This window comes from Brassica rapa, chromosome A09, assembly GCF_000309985.2.
Source record: "Brassica rapa cultivar Chiifu-401-42 chromosome A09, CAAS_Brap_v3.01, whole genome shotgun sequence".
NCBI lineage: Eukaryota > Viridiplantae > Streptophyta > Magnoliopsida > Brassicales > Brassicaceae > Brassica > Brassica rapa.
The window spans coordinates 4,156,807-4,176,614 of record NC_024803.2 but is presented as its reverse complement, the minus strand read 5'-3'; the positions used below and the strand labels follow the sequence as shown (position 1 = coordinate 4,176,614).

Below are 19,808 nucleotides of genomic sequence, written 5' to 3'. Positions count from 1 at the left end.
ATAAGCATTAAACATCAATCTAAAAATGTTGTTATGATGGTTTTAAGCAATGAGCATATATCTGGTTGCACAAAAAAAGAAAAGCAATGAGCATATATCTCGTTAGGCGAGATGAGAGCATAAGCATACTGACACATATATATAGTACATATACATCTACATCTAGTTTGAAGATATTGTAAACGAAATATAAAAATACATTTGCTTGCATATATGTAAAATACACCATAATTAACTAAATGTTCTAATTTCATTGTTTTAGTTTCAGATGCCATCTTCGCGGATGTGCATTTTTTATTTGCTAACCATCCAAAATATGAAGAATCCCTCTGTGTGTACACATGCTTAAGAAATGACAAAAGCAAATTCCAAAATTCAAAAGAAATTAAAAACGAAACACGACTCTTCATATTCACACTTCCAAGAAAAAAAAGTCTTAAATAAATAAAACTTCATACAAACAAAACACTCCAACACCAATCAAAACTCCTTTTAATTACTTATACAAATAACTATTCTTCTTACTAACTCTCACTCGTCTGAACCATCACAGAGGTGACTTTTGCTCTAACGTGCCCAATAATATGTATAAGCTTTAAATTAAGCTTCAATAATGGCTTCTCCTCGTGGAACCCTAACCCTAAACACATGCTCCTCTCCTGTACACTTATCAACTTTCACCACCCAATGACTCTTTCTTACACGGTCATGGTGACGATGATGGTGATTGTTCTTGTTCATCATCATCTGCTGATTATAATTACCATTATCGTTCACCCTCGTCACAAGCAACCCTCCACCTATAGGTAAAAATTGTGTTTTCCTCCCATCGCTAAACCTCCAAGATCCTCTCGAAAACGCGTTATAACCTACCACAACCGCCACACCGCTTCCACCGTCACTTCTTGCGTTTTCTTCATGGTGATTAACGATCTTTGTAACGATATCTTGGTGGTTCTCAAGGTTACAATCCACGAGGACGAAATCAGCTTCACCGAAATGATCATTGATTAAATTGTTGTCGCTAGATTCTCCCACTACGAAGTGAATATGATGAATCTCTGATGGTTCCAACATTTTCTTGGATATGATCAGTTCTTCGATGCCACGTAAAACACATACCACTTGACCACGCGTTTGATTTGCGGCAGCGATCAGGGCAACGAGTATGTCAGTGTTTGCTGCTCCGGCACAAGCCACGGCGATCTTTCTTGCGTTGTTTCCGGCGGCTAGAGCTGATATGAACTCAGCCACGTTCGGTTCTTTTGATCTTTGATCCTGGAAAATGCACATATATGTCACAATGTGACATTAAATTAAGAAGAAAAAAACTCGATCCATTTCATATTTTAAACAAAACCCAATTAAATTAGGCTTAGAGAGATCTTATAATTTTTTCGAATATACAAAGAAGTAATTTCTTACCGTTTTCAATGTACTAAGATAGGCTTTAGTAGCATTCTCAGCAGACCAAAAAGCCATTTTCTTAGAAATAAAATCGGGTTTCTCTCAATCTCTTGCTTAGGAAGTTTCAAAGTGGTTGATGATGGTTTTGGTGAAGGGTCTTTATTTATATATGGGGAGATTTGTGAATAGGATAAGATTCAAACAGGCTGGTCCAGTTCCATGAATCTTTTCTTTTGATATAAATATAAGGACGGAGAAGAGAACAAATTTGGTCAAGTTGTAATAGTATTCAACATGCGTATATAATATGGTATTATCTTATACACAGATATATTAAAAATCAGGTTGTCTCATTGTCGAGAGATTAATCAGCTATTGTCATTGTTAATGTTCCTTTTCCTTATGATCTCTAAATGGAATTAGACTATATATGTTCAAAGGTTGTTTTTAGTGGCGTTTAATAATTAATACCCACTTTGGCAACGTGCATCGATCTCAATTCTTAATCGCAACTAGAAATATTTTTGTCCCAAGATATACGTGATAGGAAAAGGAAACCACATGCAATAATACTGACGATTTTAAAATTTTTGTTGTTATATATGTTTCAAAAACGCATTAGTTTATGGTAATGATTGTTCTAAGTAAATACACCTGTTTACATGGAAAAAATATTGTAACTTAAACAAAGGCAACATAAGAACGCTCTAAAAGCAATAATGGCTTAAATGTTAGTCATTCATCTGGATGTTTGAACATGCTTACATGCATCTTTAGGAACAAAACTTTAAATTAATATTCATATAATATCATTTATATTTATCTGTTTAGATGATTTCAACGCGTATTATACCCAAATACAATTAATTTAACAAAAAATTAGAAAGAAAAACAGAATTTGAATTATAAGGATCAATGAGCTGTAATGTCTAGTGCAGCAGAGGCAACGGAGATCTCAATGAGATTAAATATATAAAATGAAAGTTGTAAAATATAGTGCAACAAAGAAGTGAATTAAGATTGAAACACATCTTAGGGACATATAGAACATGGGTCCATGTTTGTTCTGGCAACAAACCTACAGTTTTTCTTACAAGATTAGATTCTCGATTTTACAAAATTAATGAGAACGTACGGTTTAGATTAATTGATGTATATAATTAAGTTATTGATTGTACAATCTAGTGACCGTCCTCTCTCGTACGGGTTTCCATGAAGCTTCATATACACTTAATCTAACTATGCATTAATCATTGTGCTAACCAAGACTGAGAAATAATGTTAAGCTATATTAATGCTGAAACATACTTTATAATATCATATAAATTAAATGGTTACAATTCGTCGTGTTGTAGCAACCATCCATAATCAAATTTTAGTGGAAACATATATATGATCAATAGAATTGCATGTACTTTGAAGTAGAGATATCAAACTGGTGATTGCTACTAATGAGATCAGTTACAGAAAGGTCGTGAAGGATGTGTTGAATCGAAAGACACAAGGAGCCATAGTGTCCCATGGTGATAGATATGATTCAGAAAAAATGTTAGAATAGTTTTGGGTTTATTGAGACATGTTCTTGCAATTGATGAAGATACTTCAAAGTATAATGTCTTATTCCACTTGAACTAGTTTCATGCATCTGTCATTATTATTGCTTTACACCTTATCAAGATAAGGGTATTGGAAATAAATTTGGCCAGACCGAACTGGTCCAGTGCCCGGAAAGATTTTGAACTGTTTCAAAAATCTAAAATTTCATATCAACTAATATTATCTTCTTCGAGTTGCACTTGGACCACAATATTTTGCACTAAATATAATAAATAAAAATTTCAAATTTACCAATAAAAATAATATTTGAAATATGGTATTTGAAGTTAAATAACAATATGTGTTGTATGTCCTTATAATTGGAGCTCGATGCATGCACTGCAATAATTATAGATGATTTTTTTTTAGCAAAAAAAAAAGAACAATTTTGAGGATTTACCCTAAAAACATTTTAAAACAGTAGACATAGACATGAATGCGCGGGATGGTCATTACGACATATCTCAGAAAAGTCTTCATAGATTTTCTTATATACGAACCAAAATCGAATCACCAGAATATATATATAACTAGGGTCGGCCCGCCCTACGGGCGGAATATTAGTTAATTTGATATTCACTAAATGCTCGAGTTGAAATTTGTTTTAAGATTCAAGAATTTGGTTATCTGTTATGTGATACTTATTAGTATGCGGTGGTATAGTTGTTTTTCGATTATTCTTGCTTTGGTATTGTATCAAATTAACTAATTGTCCAACTCATAATTATAGATGTACAAATGTGGATTTGTGATAAAGTTTGATGACAATACTGTTTTTTTTTTAATTCTTATTCATAGTGGAGTGTGCATGTGTCAGAAAGAGGCCTATAACAACTTTTATGTTTTTGTGTATGGATTTTAAATATATATTATTTTGTATAATGCATACTTGTTCTACAACATTTGCTTGTAGACTAAAAAAATTGTTTTCTATATTTTTAAAAGAGAAAATATTTAGTCTAGAATATAACATGAACATATGTAGTGGCTATATATAGAAGTTGGGTGTTATTTTAAAATGACATATGTATAGAGATTTTTCAACCATTACTTCACTGGCACAAAACATTTATAACTGTAAATACCTTCTTTTAAAATCAAAACTAATAAAAGCGTGTACAACAAATGTATTTTGATATATATTATATGCATCAAGTTATAAATGTTGGAAACATTGCAAAACTGTTTTGAGCAAAGTTTTTAACTTCACAATCTTCATCTTGACGTCAGTTCAGAGTCGGCCCTGGCCACAAGCAGAAGAAGCATTGGCTTCCAGCTGATACGATAATAAGTATTTTCGCGGCCATATATTTATAAAAAGTGACTTTAGCCTAGTGGTTCTAAGAGAAATTACCAGTGCTAGAGGTGCTGGATTCAATTACCCTTAACTGCATTCATTTATTTTGGCTCTAAATATAAAATGGGACACGTGTCACTCCCAAAACGCACGAATTGATGACGTGGCTTCACGGGAGAGAGACAAACATTTCTTTATATATATATAGATAGATATTGAAAAATATAACAAAATCTTGAATATTGTAAATGGCAGTAACCAATTTAAAGACTGGGATACAAAAACATGAATTCCTAATTAAAATAGCAAACTAAGAAAATAAAAATAAAGAGAACGTGGGATTGGGATAACATTGAGGAGGAGACAACGATAGAGAACAGTGAGTGGCTACAGATTCTGCTTCAACCTTGCAGGAGACATCATCTTTTATTAAGGTCTTTTTTAACTATCATGGGTGAATTTGATGGGTGGCTCCTTTGTCTTTTTAGTTTTTAATACTACTTGAACGTAAAAATTAAAAGAGAAAATTGTCAAAACAGACCAAAAAATAGCATGGTTGTCCATTTAGTATAAAACAATTTTTATCTATTTTGTCTCTATTTTATCTTTTATATTTGTGAAACTTAATAAAATAAATAATTTCATGAATCAAAAAAATTATTAAAATATAAGCAATTAATAAAACACTCATATACACAAAATAAAAAACTTAATAAATAAAAATTTTAAATTATGTTCTACTAAAATTAGTTTTTGTCTTCTACAGAAAATGAATTAGTAGAAACGAATTTTAGATTATACAAGTTCGTCTACTTTTTTTTAGAACAAACAATCTACTTTTAATTAAAATTCTAAATATGGGGAATGCGAATTTTACTAATTGTAAATATATCTACTTTTCTCCGTAATGCAGTTTCTACTTTTATGAAATATTCTAAAATTCTTGGAATGTGAAATCTAAACATTACTCGGACGTCTACATGAAGTAGAAATTGCATTCTCAACTTTTGTCATTGTTCTACACAGTGTAGAAGGTGTCTTCTACGGATAAGAAAACATGTTTTTTTGCAAAAATTAAGAAAATTTCTGTTAAGCAAATATTATAACTTTCTTAAAATGTGTATAGCTCGATTTACCTTGTCAAAAATGTTTTTTCCTTTTTATTAAACTTTTTTTAAAAAACGTTCTTTCTTTTTTTGTTAAACCTTTTAATAAAAAAAATAAACTTTTTTAATTTAACGTTTTAAAACGTTTGTAGAAAAATAAAAATAAAACTTTGTAAAACGTTTTTAATAAACTTTAATAAAAATAAAAATAAAACTTTATAAGAAAGTTTTTAATAAAACATTAACTAAACATTATAAAAACGTTTTACATAGTTTTGTTTTTATAAAAAAATTAAAACGTTTCTGAACTTTTTAGTTTTATTAAACTTTTTAATAAAAAATAAAACTTTTAAATTAAAAAATTGTTTTCCTTTTTATTTAACTATTTAAAGTTCAGTTAAGCTTTTAAATTGTGTTTAATGTATTTAATTTGATTAATCAAAGGTTAGTTTTGGTATTATGAAATAAATTATACTAAAGGGACAATTTAATGATGGTATTATAGCGAATGGACAACCATGCTATGTTTTTATTCCGTTTTGGCAAATTTCCCAAATTAAAATAACTCAAAAGTTCTTTTAAATTAATTTTAGTTTGTTTTCTAAATTATCACAGCTTTATGATTTTTAAAGTCCACAAAACTTAATGGAAGGCTTCACAAACATTGTAGAACCTTTGATAAGTAATTTTGAACGTCCTAGACTCCTATACACAAAAAACCTTTTTTATATTTTTTGTATATTATCAGAGTTTTTAATATAATTATAGAACATAAAACATTAGAATCAGAATTTAGTGAATATAATTCTAAAATGTTTGGGCCGTTAATTGAACCTCATAGATTCTGAAATGTTTGGGTCTTAAGATTATTTAAACCTCATAGGTTGCGCCACTGATAATATAAGAGCTAGACCAAAAACAAAAGCTATGCATCTTGCCATTCACCTTAGAGATAAAAAAAATAGTTTCGACTTTGACTCTCCATCATTCTTTGTTTAATGAAGCCCTGCTATGCCTATTATCTTTTTTTTTTTGAAACTACTATGCCTATTATCTTGCTCGTATCTCTTTTATAATTTCATCCTACTCATTCATTTCCTTAACCATGGCGACTTCCCTCGGACCCAACTTGCTCATAACATCACCCGAAGCAAAACTGACAAATTGATGAGAGTAAAGAACACAAAAGTGTTTATGAAAAAATTATATTAGACTCTCATGAAAATAATGTTACAAGATGCATAGTTTATATAGAGAATAAATCAAACTAATTTCCTAAACTAATATGGAATAGTATATAATAGATAATGATAAACTTCCTATTCTAATATATTGATGTATATCTTAATATTGAATACTGGATTGGATCGATCTTCTAGATCTCCCAATACCCTCCCTCAAGTTCATACGTGGTAACACGTATGAGATTGAACAATCTTCAAAATAGGTGGTAGAAGTAGCTCATGCGCTAATCGTTGCAGAAGCTTGATGAATGTCCCATAGCTTGCGATTTTGCAAGCAGAGATAGATGATCTGAGTTTTGGTTCGAATATTTGTTTTATCCATCCTACAATGAGATGATTGTTTGCTTTGCAATCTTCACGGTAGGGTGAATCGGCTGCCGGTAAACTGCTGTCAAGAAATCTGAATCTTCGTGAGCTAATAGCCATACGAAAGTTGATGAATGAATTTAAATTGTTGAATGAATTTTCCTTGCTTCAAATTGAGAAACAAAAGAATAGAGAATAAGTTTGATGATTTGCGATTTTGCAAAGACAACCAAGACTATGATTGAATAAAAATCTTCTTCTTCAAGTCGTGAATAAAAAAGTTTTTGAATGAGAAGTGATTGTTCTGCGATTTTGCAAGACAACACGAGAATAAGGATATTTTTGATGTTTTTAATTTTGTTCTTGCTCTGATACCATGACAAATTGATGAGAGTAAAGAACACAAAAGTGTTTATGGAAGAATTATATTAGACTCTCATGAAAATAATGTTACAAGATGCATAGTTTATATAGAGAATAAATCAAACTAATTTCCTAAACTAATATGGAATAGTATATAATAGATAATGATAAACTTCCTATTCTAATATATTGATGTATATCTTAATATTGAATATTGGATTGGATCGATCTTCTAGATCTCCCGATAAAAACCAGTGTTATCAAAACAAGGACGGCCAAAGAGACCATTGGAACTTTTTATAGATTTCGAGTGTTATTTTGACTAAATCAAAAATTATGTAGAATATAAAATTGGTTAGAACTATGTCATATGCAAAATAGTAAATTTTAATCTCAATAACCGCAACCATAAAACATAATTTAATCGACGATTTCAACATAATTAAGCTAAACCGATCACAAAAACAAATACCCTAGAAAAACACACAGTAAGAAGAATTTTTTAGAAAAAGCCTCACACCTGAAACAACCCTCTAAAAGCAAAGAAAAGAATAGCTGAAACACTTTTGACCTTAAAGGTATCTTACTTCCTACAAAAGAAAGTCCTAGGATTGCTCAACCACTATTAGATAGGCTCCTAGTATCGCCGGAATCATCATCCCCACCATTTTCATAGTCATCTTCTTCTTTATAATTAGTAGCACCAGTGTTCATATTCCCATATCCATGATAGGTCGTTGTGATACTATCGTTGTGGAAAGAAGAAGGCATTTGAGACAACGGTCTCATTGTACCACCACCACCGTAGGTTTGTTGTTTTGGCTCCTCTACGGTGGCCACCGCAGGAGAAGTGGAATTCACAGTGGTGATAGTGAAAGTTGGAGGTTGTTGTTGTGGTTGTGGTGGAGGAGGACAAGCCTCCATGATTCGAGGCTTCTTCTTATGTGTTTGTTCTGCTTGATGCATCACAATGAAACTTCCCATTATCACCTGTCACAAATTATAATCACAATGGAATTATTAAATATGTTTTTAATTTATTAGATAATCAAGATTCTGTTACCTGGACAGGACCAGCTGCTATGAGCATACCAGCAAGGCCACCGCCGATTATTTTACCATTTGGTCCGGCTAAAGAAATGCTCATACCACCGGACCGACCTTTGGTTCCACAGTTTTCAGTAGGCATAAAGGAACCAGATAGAGAAAGTATCTCAAATCGACCCTAAGACAAGATAACAAACTAATTCAAGAACCGCCAAAAATCTCATCAAGAACCAAAAATATAGTGTTAATTAGGTTACCTCATATGTAAGAGTGCCTCCTGAAGTGGTAGGTTGACGAAGTGTGACATTGGAGATGGTACCAGTAGCAGAAAGAATGCATATAGCTCGAGAACCTTGTGAATACGGCATAACTTTCATCGTTACATCCTGATTAAAAGAAAATATATATTCTCAAAACAATGATACACATAATCCATTACCAAAGAAAAAATCATGTTTTGGGAAATTTATTACCTCACCAGCATTGACAGTAAACTGATGTGTTGTAAAATTTGCACCCATATAGCATGATAGCCCAGCAGGAGGAGGAGCTACAAATAGATAAAACAGAGTTTTGATGATATTGACTTTGACTAATCAGATAATTAATAAACTCTAATTCTCAACTAGCCAACTTGATCATCCTTGTCTATAACTATCCATAACAATAATTAAAACAGAATTAACCAAGCTGATTAGAAACCTTAAGATCTATGCTGACAAATTAACAATTAACACGACTAGACACTCTTTATCTTCTAAAGATGAAGAGACAACAAGAGATTATTCTCTCTTTGTTTTAAATCTTTTTTGTATTTTTATTTTATGTTTGTTCAATCAGCATCATCAGATCTCTTTCTCTGTCTTCTAACTGGTCTCTTTGTACCTTCTTCAGACAAAAGGGTGCCCAGTTATGTTTGGTCCCACTTCCCAACATCTCAAAAAATTCACATTAAATCACATCAACACATAACTCAAAACTCCAGATCAGATCTATCTCACTAAAACCAATGCAAAAGATTAAAACACACACGACTAGACTGCAAAGTTTACCTGGGCTGCTTTCATACTCAAACTTGTTAGATCTCTTGATGAATTCAACAGGTTGCTGATGAGCCTTTCCTCGTTTCCAATGAGAATGATGATGATAATCTCCAGAGAATGGAATGGAAGATGAGATTGGAGTCGGAGACAGAGTTGGTCTCGAAGCCCTAGGGTTCAGACTACCATCTGGAGCGTATTTTCTCGGCCTCCCTCTCTTCTTCTTTGTCAGATCTGTCCCTGCGCTAGAGATTGATGGCGGAGGCGCTGCAGCGGCTGAGCCAGGAGTCACAGTGGCTGGAGCCGGAGGGAGAGGAGGTACCACCGTCGTGGGTCTCACAGATGGAAGAAAGCTAGGGTTTTGTTGAAACTCTGTTCTTGGTGCCAAAGTTTCATCTCCCTTAACTGTGATGACCCCACTTGGACTCATTCCACCTTTCTCCTCCATTTTTAAAGTCTCAAATTACCAAAAAAATAGCAGAACAATTTTGCCCGTGAATGCTAAATTCAACAAAGATGAAGAGAAAGAAACTTAGAGAGATAGAGGAAGAAGATGAAGAAGCAAATATTTCTTTTGTTTTCCTTTGTTTTTTTTTTCAGACAAAATTAACTAGATATAAAGATGGATGAAATAGCTGGGATCAAAGATTAAACCAGAAGAAAAAAATTGGTTACCGTTTTTAGATTTGGTTTCTTACCTTTCAACAGTTATGGAGCTGAAACTAACACTGTAGCAGAAAAATGCAAAAGCTTTCTCAGTGGGTGATTAACCTCTTGATCTCACCGGAAATTAGCAAAGTAAAAAATCTCTCAGAAATTAGATGCAATATCCCCCAAATTTTTCATAACAGAAAGATATAATATATTTTTGCAAAGGAAAAAGGAAGTAAATAAATAAAATGGAAAATTGTAGGAGAAAGAAATAATACTATATACTAAAAATATCATGTAGACAGTTGTTTCATTTAATATTATTCTAATATCGATGATATAATAGTTATAAAATCAATCTATTAATTTTGGTTTAGAGAAAGATCCACGTCCGTCTTGGAAAATTAATATGTCTAATTAAATAAAACGAAACTGCAAAAAAAAAAAAAAGTTAAAGTGAAAATTTCAAAAAAATAAAAAATACCGTGTTCTGACAATATCCTTTGTAAATCACTTTTAGTAACGTTGACCAACGAAATTTGCTTTGAAAATATACTAAGACCAATTAATTTTCAAGATAAGCTAAATCTTTTTATTCACTTACGCAAGGATTTTGTTTCACGTACTTAGAAATAAATTCTCAAAAAAAGAAGAAGTAGTCTTTGGATAAAGAATCGACACTGATTTTTGCAGCAAGTACATTTTGTCGGTCAAAGTCAAATCTACTTTCCGCGACACAGTGTCTGTACACACTTGGAGTACATGACATAACACAAATGAAATGATCCAATAATCATTCAGATTCCTTTCATTTGTCAGACTCTCTTAATAAGTTAGCAAGTCTTTAAGCATACCGAAGGGTTTAACAAAAGTGGTGACTTATCATAACATATTACCAACAAAAAAAGCTGATGACTTAGTTTCTAGACAACTCTCTCTTTCTGATCTCTTTTGTTTATATGGTGTTGTTAAGAACATAGTTGAGGTGTCTTCATGTAATCACTCCTATAGATTCTTTTTAGTTGAATAAAAGTGAACTAAAAAGACTACTTTTAAGTTGTTGCTCCATATTTTCAGGCATGGCGTGATTGAGATGTAAAAGATTTTGCTGAATGAGGAGAATCAGATCGAGGAGTTTGAGGAGATGATCCAAATCTCTTGTTAGTTGATACTTTAAGACTCTTTTTCGCGCTTTGATGCTTAGTAGGGGTTCCTTTGTCTTGTTCTGGTGTAACTTGACCTTGAAGTTTCTTCAGTTCCTATAAACAACCAAAACCCAACAAGCATTACGTTTGGTTACTCATAGAAGTGTATTGATGCAAAAGAGTGTTAGCTAAAAATACTCTTCTCCTGCGACGTTCTTGTTCTTTCTCTTCTTTGAGTTCTGTATACTCTTCTAACATTGAAAGTAGACGATTCTGAATGTAGAAAATCAGATGAATAGATCAATTATGCATGCTAAGAGAGGACTTTGAGTGACAGAAAAAGATAACTCATACACCATCAAATAGAAACTCAGCTTCTGTCTCTGATTCCCATGTTGTAATCTTGGAAACTAATGCTTCAGCCATAGCTAAGAAGAATCAAGAAGTTTTCAGTTAGTTAAAGAGTCCCAAAGATAACAATCTGAAAACTTTCTTTATATGAAACCTGGAAGTTTATTAACGAGTGCTCTAGCTTTCTCTGCACGTTTGAGTATTAGGTGAGATCCTTTTCCAGCATTGTACCGGTTTTCATCCTATACAAATCATAAAAAATCCATAACTAACCACAAAATGTGAAAGACCATGGATGGTTATAAAAGAGACAAACCTGATTATACTCTTCAAGCCAAGTCTCTTCCTCACAAGCATTCAACCATTTTTCAGTTTTTTCAAGAATCTCTTTTCTGCTTAAAGCTTCCTCTTTCACTTTCCCAGCTCGATACTCGATATGTTCTAGTATATTTTCAGGGTTCACGTCTCCTGATTCAATGGCTTTAATTACATTCTCCACCGCAATATCTTGCTCTTCAAGAACAATGTGTGTTCTTTTGCATATCTCTTCAAGCTCTGACCTCTTCTTTAAAACAAGTTCTTTCATTTTGCTCCATTTTAACTCCTCTAACCGACATACCTCGGCTTTAACCTTTTAAAGATTAAACAATCAATTAGCAAAAAAAGTTTTATAAATATAAGAAAAAGTTGAAGCTGATGTGAAGATACCTCTTCAAGCAAATCTGTGGAAAGACTATTAGGTTTAGTTATTTCAGAAGCAGTAGCAGCTATATTACATGAAATACTCATGAACTTTTGTTGTTCTTCTGCTGGTGTATCCATTAAATTCCAAAACCCAAGCATTGTGGTCACAAGATCTTGAAGCTGCAATCAATAATATGGATTATATGTAAAGAACAAAGAGCAAAGTTGTAAGATACTAAAAAAAAGTTTGTAAACATTAAACTGACTTCTTGCATTCTTTGTATCTTTGTTTCGTGCCATTGGTTCACTGATGAAGCTAACTTGTCAAGTGTTGTATTACTTATACTTCTTGACCCTTCAGATTCTACTAAACTTGGGTGAATCTTGGTAACAGTTTCTCGAAAATTCAAACCAAGAACCGAACAAAGCGATTCCAGAGTTCTTAGATGATCTTGAATCTGTTTCATCCGGTTCCTCTGAGCCAAAAAAAACACCTCAAAATATTAACCTCTTGATCAAGAAATTAAATCAAAGTAAAAAAAAAGTAGTTAGTTAAGTTTAGGAAACCTTCTGTTCTTGAAGTGTGTAAAGCTCTCTATGTAACTCTTCAAGCTTTCTAAGAGATAAATCGGATTCATCAACCGGAAAATCAGATGAACAAGTCTCATCAGATTCACCATTAATCTCATCTCTTACACTTTTTATATCTTCGATCACTTGAATAAACTGATTTTTCCTCTCTGATTTTCTCTTTTCCATATCTTCAAGTTTCAGAAGAATCTTTCCTAACTCTTCTTTCAAATTTCTTCCACATTGATCAGATTGTTGTTGTCTTCCAGGACCTGATGGCTCTTCCATTACAGAACATATATCAATCACTCTTGCTTCTGAGTCAACAATGTCTTGTCTTAGCCGACTCCTCTCCTCTTTAACCTTTTCGATTTTACCAATATAAATGTTTCTGCATTCGTCTTCAATCTCATTCAAAATCTTTTCTCTTTCGGTTTTGGTTTCTCCAACCTCGTCCCATATAATCTGTATTAGAAACAGAACCACATCATCGAAACGGTTCTATATTTCAAAAAGAAGAGGGAAAAGGCGGTTTCTTGGAGCTGAAGAAACAACAAACCTCAAGTTCTTGCAGAAGAGATGCAGAAAATGATTCGATTTGAGTTTTGGACATTATTATCTCCAAACTCTGCAGAAAATATATTTTACAAAACCAAATAACATTCAATGTTCTTCCTCAATCGCCATCTTATTCAATCATATGAAGATAGTTTGTTTCTGAAATAATAACATGTTCTGGAAGTTTCGATTATATCAAAATGAACTAGCAAATGTTAGGGTAAGATTCATTTCTATGTCTGAAATGGGAAACCTTAATTTCAAAATTTTCTATAGAAAATTTCCTGGAAAATGGATTAAACGTGTAGCAAAAATATCGGAGACGAGGTATATAAGAGATTGAGAGAGTTCTTAAAGACAACCGAAGATCGTTGGGAGAACGCTGCTTTTGTATATTTATGTTTCTTCCCCTTATCTTTTTGATTTATAATTTTCATCCTTATATCAACTTTCCATTTTATTTTTCACGAATGCAACGATTCTTATTTACGAAAATCCTTACTAATAAAAGGGACCTTTTGAGGCTCCATAGAGCGTCCACATCAGCAAAAAAAATTCTCCCGAAAGATGACACGTGGCATAAAATATAGTTTTACATTTTAATATTACTAATTTTCAAAAATTATAAATAATATGAAACATACAACATAAAAATAGAAAAACTACATTGAACATATGTAAAATTACTATTTTTCACTTTAAAAAAAAACGGCTTAATTCCATAATGTAATATTACCAATAAAAGGGACTTTTTCAGGCTCCATAGAGCGTCCATATCAACGAAAAAAAATTCTCCCGAAAGATGACACGTGGCATAAAATATAGTTTTACATTTTAATATTACTAATTTTCAAAAATTATAAATAATATGAAACATACAACATAAATCCTTACTAATAAAAGGGACCTTTTGAGGCTCCATAGAGCGTCCACATCAGCAAAAAAAATTCTCCCGAAAGATGACACGTGGCATAAAATATAGTTTTACATTTTAATATTACTAATTTTCAAAAATTATAAATAATATGAAACATACAACATAAAAATAGAAAAACTACATTGAACATATGTAAAATTACTATTTTTCACTTTAAAAAAAAACGGCTTAATTCCATAATGTAATATTACCAATAAAAGGGACTTTTTCAGGCTCCATAGAGCGTCCATATCAACGAAAAAAAATTCTCCCGAAAGATGACACGTGGCATAAAATATAGTTTTACATTTTAATATTACTAATTTTCAAAAATTATAAATAATATGAAACATACAACATAAAAAATAGAAAAACTACATTGAACATATGTAAAATTACCATTTTTCACTTTAAAAAAAAGACGGCTTAATTCCATAATGTAATACTACCGTTTAATAAAAAAAACAAAAAACATTATATATAATTTCGAAAATAATAAATATATGTAAACATACAACATAAAAAATAGAAATACTACATTAAATATAGAGTAATTGGCGTAGATACACCCATAAACTCATGTAATTTGCTATATAACCTTGAGGCTCCATAGAGCGTCCACATAAGCAAAAAAAACTTCTTCCGAAAAATGACACGTGGCATAAAATATAGTTTTACATTTTAATATTACTAATTTTCGAAAATTATAAATAATATTTAAACATACAGCATAAAAAATGAAAAAACTACATTAGACATATGTAAGATTACCATTTTTCACTTGAAAAAAAGACGGCTTATCTCCATAATGTAACATTACCGTTTTATAAAAAAGTCAAAAAACATTATATATAATTTCGAAAATAATAAATATATGTAAACATACAACATAAAAATGGAAATACTACATTAAACATATGTAAGATTACTATTTTACATTTTTATTTTAAAAAATAATATGTAAACATACAACATAAAAAATGGAAAACAACATTAAACATATGTAAGATTACCATTTTTCACTAAAAAAAGACGGTTTATCTCCATAATGTAACATTACTATTTTGTAAAAAAAAACATTATATATAATTTCGAAAATAATAAATAATATGTAAACATACAACATAAAAAATGAAAATACTACATTAAATATAGAGTAATTGGCGTAGATACACCAATAAACTCATGTAATTTGCTATATAATCTTGAGGCTCCATAGAGCGTCCACATAAGCAAAAAAAAAACTTCTTCCGAAAGATGACACGTGGCATAAAATATAGTTTTACATTTTAATATTACTAATTTTCCAAAATTATAAATAATATTTAAACATACAGCATAAAAAATGAAAAAACTACATTAAACATATGTAAGATTACCATTTTTCACTTGAAAAAAAGACGGCTTATCTCCATAATGTAACATTACCGTTTTATAAAAAAAATTCAAAAAACATTATATATAATTTCGAAAATAATAAATATATGTAAACATACAACATAAAAATGGAAATACTACATTAAACATATGTAAGATTACTATTTTACATTTTTAAAAATAATATGTAAACATACAACATAAAAAATGGAAAAACAACATTAAACATATGTAAGATTACCATTTTTCACAAAAAAAATACGGTTTATCTCCATAATGTAACATTACCATTTTATAAAAAAAGAAAAAAACATAAATATAACTATTTGACAATTTGTCCAGTTCTTCTATTAAACATTGCCGTTTTACATTAAAAATGGAAAAATACATTAAAATTTAAACATATATCTTAAAATATAAAATATAGATATTAACAAAATATAAAATATAAGAAAGAGAAATACAAAATATATAGAAAAATAAATAATAAGTAAATATTATAAATATATAAATATATGAATTATATATACAATAATAAGTAAATGCACAGTTTTCAAAAAAATGGAAATAGTACATTAAATAAAATGGACATCTATCTTAAAATGGTAGTAAATTATGTAAAAATAAAAATACCACATTAAACAAAAAAATATAGTTTTACATCAAGAAAGTCTCTATAAAACTCATTATTCTATCAACATCAACCTCACACTATCAAAAAAACTTCATAGCACTCGAGCAAAAAAATGGTTCCACCATCAAATATTGCCGTCCCAAAAACCTTTAATGACCTTGAAGGAGATTTTTTATAACAACAAACTTTTTGTTAGGTGGATTCATTGTTGGAAAACCCGCAACTTCCAAAAGCCAAACTTATTCATGGGAATTGAATTGTTTTTCTTAGACTCAAAGATATTCTTACAAATTTAAATTAATCTAATCCATAATTTTATTGTTAATATTCATACTAACTCTTTCATGATCAAACCATTACAGTTAATAACCATTCAAGCGTTTATCCCGAAACACTTCCTTCCTCGCCGAATCAGGTATTGGTTCATGTTGGTTTAGTATTGTTTTTGGTTTATTAACCGGTTTAGGATGGTCCTATTGTAAATATAATTTAAGATGGTTTAGCATATATTATGCTTAAAATAACTTAAATTAAATAATAGTAATATTATGCTTAAAATATAATTTTAGAGAGTTTTTAAATATAGTTTACAGCACATTATAGGGGATGAATTTAATTTATTAAATTTATTTATTACTTAAAACTAAGTTTTTTAAAAAACATACTGAGTTATAAATATCAATTATGGACTGGTGAGTATAACATGAAGACAAAACTATAAATATTTGATTTTCAAGATAAGAGATTCAGCCTTTATTCAGTTACTCAATATATAATATCTTAAATTTTTTTTTTTTAAATATACATAAATTTATATATATAGATTAATCTTCCAAACTTAAACTATTATATTATATATGAATGATGTTTTTAAATAAAAATAATTTCTGATTAAAAACAAAAATAAAAACAACAATTGTTATTTTCAAATAATGGAAGTAATTTACATTATACTATCATTTAACAAGTATTAGATATGTTTTGATATATCATTATTTTCTATATCCAGAAAACAATAAATTGTTAAACAGCAATATCATCTAGGTTAAGTATACGAACAACACAAATTCAAACATCAAAAAATATTTACATAAACATTATAATGCAATAATTTAATCAAAAAATACAATTCAAAAAACCAATATTCAAAAGAATAGTTATATACTTAATATTTGAAAATAAAAGATATTTTTGCTAAAATTGTACTTACCTGGCCAAGGAGATCGACCATCTTTTTACGGATGGATCGATTGTTGAGCATGTGGTCGATCCGAAAATACTCTACAGTTTAATTAAATATCTAAAACATTTATTTCAACATTCAACGGATAGTTTTGCTAAATATGATAACTAGATAGCCAACAAAATTACAAAAAAAGATATTTAAATAGTAAAAAATATGTTAATTTAACGTGTTAAAATTTAAAAATAAATTTTAATTATGACATGCATCTTAACATTTATATAAATATATACATCATACCTTAAATATAAATAATTTAACAACTTAAATTAGAAAAATAATAAAAATCCCGGGCGTAGCCCGGGTTAATCCCTAGATAGATCATAATATAATCATGGCAAAAAATTAAAACGAAAGACTGTTTTTATATTTCATTAAAAATTTCTTTCAGGACTACCGTACGAATATTGTTTAAATAGTTAAAGTCCTAAATCCATTAGAGAAACATACATTAAATATAAACAAAACAAGAAAAAAAAACACAGATTCAAATTTAACATAAAATTTTATATGATTTACTACAAAATTTGAGACTGATCTTGATTCCAAACTAAAGAGAGAAGAATGAAATATTATAAGATCGACCTAAAAACAAAATTATTAGTGTCCTAGGCTGTACGAAAATATAAACGTGTTCCATAAAGGAAAAAACAAAGCAAATACCATATGCAAATAACTAATGTTGTTACAAAAGAAATAAATAGAAATTTTTATTTTTATTTTTTAACCAAACAAAGAGGTAGGTGCATTATTTGACTATGTACACAAGGAACGAATGTTATAAACTTATAATTAATGTAACTAAAGTTTACGGTCATGTGACATAAAAAAAGTATACACAGTACAACTCTTTTAAATCAACCGAGAATCTCTACTAATAAAAGAGAGGTTTTAAGCCTCCATAGGGCGTCCACATCAGCAGAAAAAAATTATCCCGAAAGATGACACGTGGCATAAAATATAGTTTTACATTTTAATAATAATTATTTTCGAAAATTGTAAAAAATATTTAAACATACAGCATTAAAAAATGGAAAAACAATAAAAGAGAGCTTTTAAGCCTCCATAGGGCGTCCACATCAGCAGAAAAAAATTATCCCGAAAGATGACACGTGGCATAAAATATAGTTTTACATTTTAATAATAATTATTTTCGAAAATTGTAAAAAATATTTAAACATACAGCATTAAAAAATGGAAAAACTACATTAAACATATGTAAGATTACTATTTTTCACTTAAAAAAAAAAGACGGCTTATCTTCATAATGTAACATTACCGTTTTATAAAAAAAAAACAAAAAACATTATATATAATTTCGAAAATAATAAATATAAGCAAAACATACAACATAAAAATGGAAATACTACATTAAACATAAATATGTTTGACTATTTGTCCAAGTTCTTCTATTAAACATTGCTGTTTTACATTAAAAATAGAAAATACGTAAAGATTTAAACATCTATCTTAAATATAAAATATAGACATTAACTAAATATAAAGTATAAAAAAGAGAAATACTCAATATAAAAAAAATAAATAATAAGTAAATATTATAAATATATAAATATTGAATTATATATACAATAATAAGTAAATGCACAATTTTTAAAAAATGGAAAGAGTATATTAAATATTAAACATCTATCTTAAAATGTAAAATATATATTAAGTAAATAGAAAATATAAGAAAAAGAAATACACAACTTAAAAACAATGGAGAAAGTATATTAAGATTTAACATCTATCTTAAAATGTAAAATATAGATATTACGCAAATAGAAAGTATAAGAAAAGGAAATACACAATTTAAAAAAATAGAAAAAGTACATTAGTATTTAAACATCTATCTTAAAATGTAAATCAATCTTAAATATAAAATTATTAGTAAATAGAAAGTATAAGAAATAAAAATACACAATATAAAGAAAATAAATAATAGTAAATATATAATATAATCTCGAAAGATGACACATGGCATTAAAATATAGTTTTACATTTTAATATTACTTATTTTCGAAAATTATAAAAAATATGTAAACATACAGTATAAAAAAATGTAAAAACTACATTAAACATATGTATGATTACTATTTTTCACTTAAAAAAAGACGGCTTATCTCTATAATGTAACATTACCGTTTTATAAAAAAAACAAAAAACATTATATATAATTTTGAAAATAATAAATATATGTAAAACATACAACATAAAAATGGAAATACTACATTAACATATGTAAGATTACCATTTTATATTTTTATTTTAAG

The 19,808-nt window shown here is 29.4% G+C and overlaps 3 protein-coding genes across 4 annotated transcripts; all 3 read right to left on the bottom strand.

The window, feature by feature from the left end:
- Positions 1 to 353: 353 nt before the first annotated feature.
- On the bottom strand, positions 354 to 2,656 carry LOC103837409. Its single transcript, XM_009113770.3, has 2 exons — positions 1,426 to 2,656; positions 354 to 1,278 (listed from the first exon to the last, which is right to left on the bottom strand). The coding sequence occupies exons 1-2, from the start codon at positions 1,480 to 1,482 to the stop codon at positions 601 to 603; spliced, it is 735 nt and encodes a 244-aa protein (XP_009112018.1). The 5' UTR covers positions 1,483 to 2,656; the 3' UTR covers positions 354 to 600.
- Positions 2,657 to 6,162: 3,506 nt separating this feature from the next.
- On the bottom strand, positions 6,163 to 10,620 carry LOC103837408 (AT-hook motif nuclear-localized protein 6). 2 transcript variants are annotated; one of them, XM_009113769.2, is made up of 6 exons: positions 10,105 to 10,620; positions 9,419 to 9,863; positions 8,840 to 8,916; positions 8,624 to 8,752; positions 8,383 to 8,544; positions 6,163 to 8,309 (listed from the first exon to the last, which is right to left on the bottom strand). In XM_009113769.2, exons 2-6 carry the CDS (start codon positions 9,852 to 9,854, stop codon positions 7,935 to 7,937), a joined length of 1,179 nt encoding a protein of 392 aa, XP_009112017.1. In that variant the 5' UTR covers positions 9,855 to 9,863; positions 10,105 to 10,620; the 3' UTR covers positions 6,163 to 7,934. The 2 variants fall into 2 exon arrangements, with proteins under 2 accessions (XP_009112017.1, XP_009112016.1); XM_009113768.2 differs by having other exon boundaries at positions 9,419 to 9,907; positions 10,105 to 10,610.
- Positions 10,621 to 10,911: 291 nt separating this feature from the next.
- LOC103837487 (65-kDa microtubule-associated protein 9) lies at positions 10,912 to 14,063 on the bottom strand. Its single transcript, XM_009113846.3, has 9 exons — positions 13,367 to 14,063; positions 12,805 to 13,272; positions 12,504 to 12,713; positions 12,262 to 12,417; positions 11,870 to 12,184; positions 11,708 to 11,795; positions 11,557 to 11,630; positions 11,401 to 11,475; positions 10,912 to 11,316 (listed from the first exon to the last, which is right to left on the bottom strand). Exons 1-9 carry the CDS (start codon positions 13,418 to 13,420, stop codon positions 11,131 to 11,133), a joined length of 1,626 nt encoding a protein of 541 aa, XP_009112094.1. The 5' UTR covers positions 13,421 to 14,063; the 3' UTR covers positions 10,912 to 11,130.
- Positions 14,064 to 19,808: the final 5,745 nt, after the last annotated feature.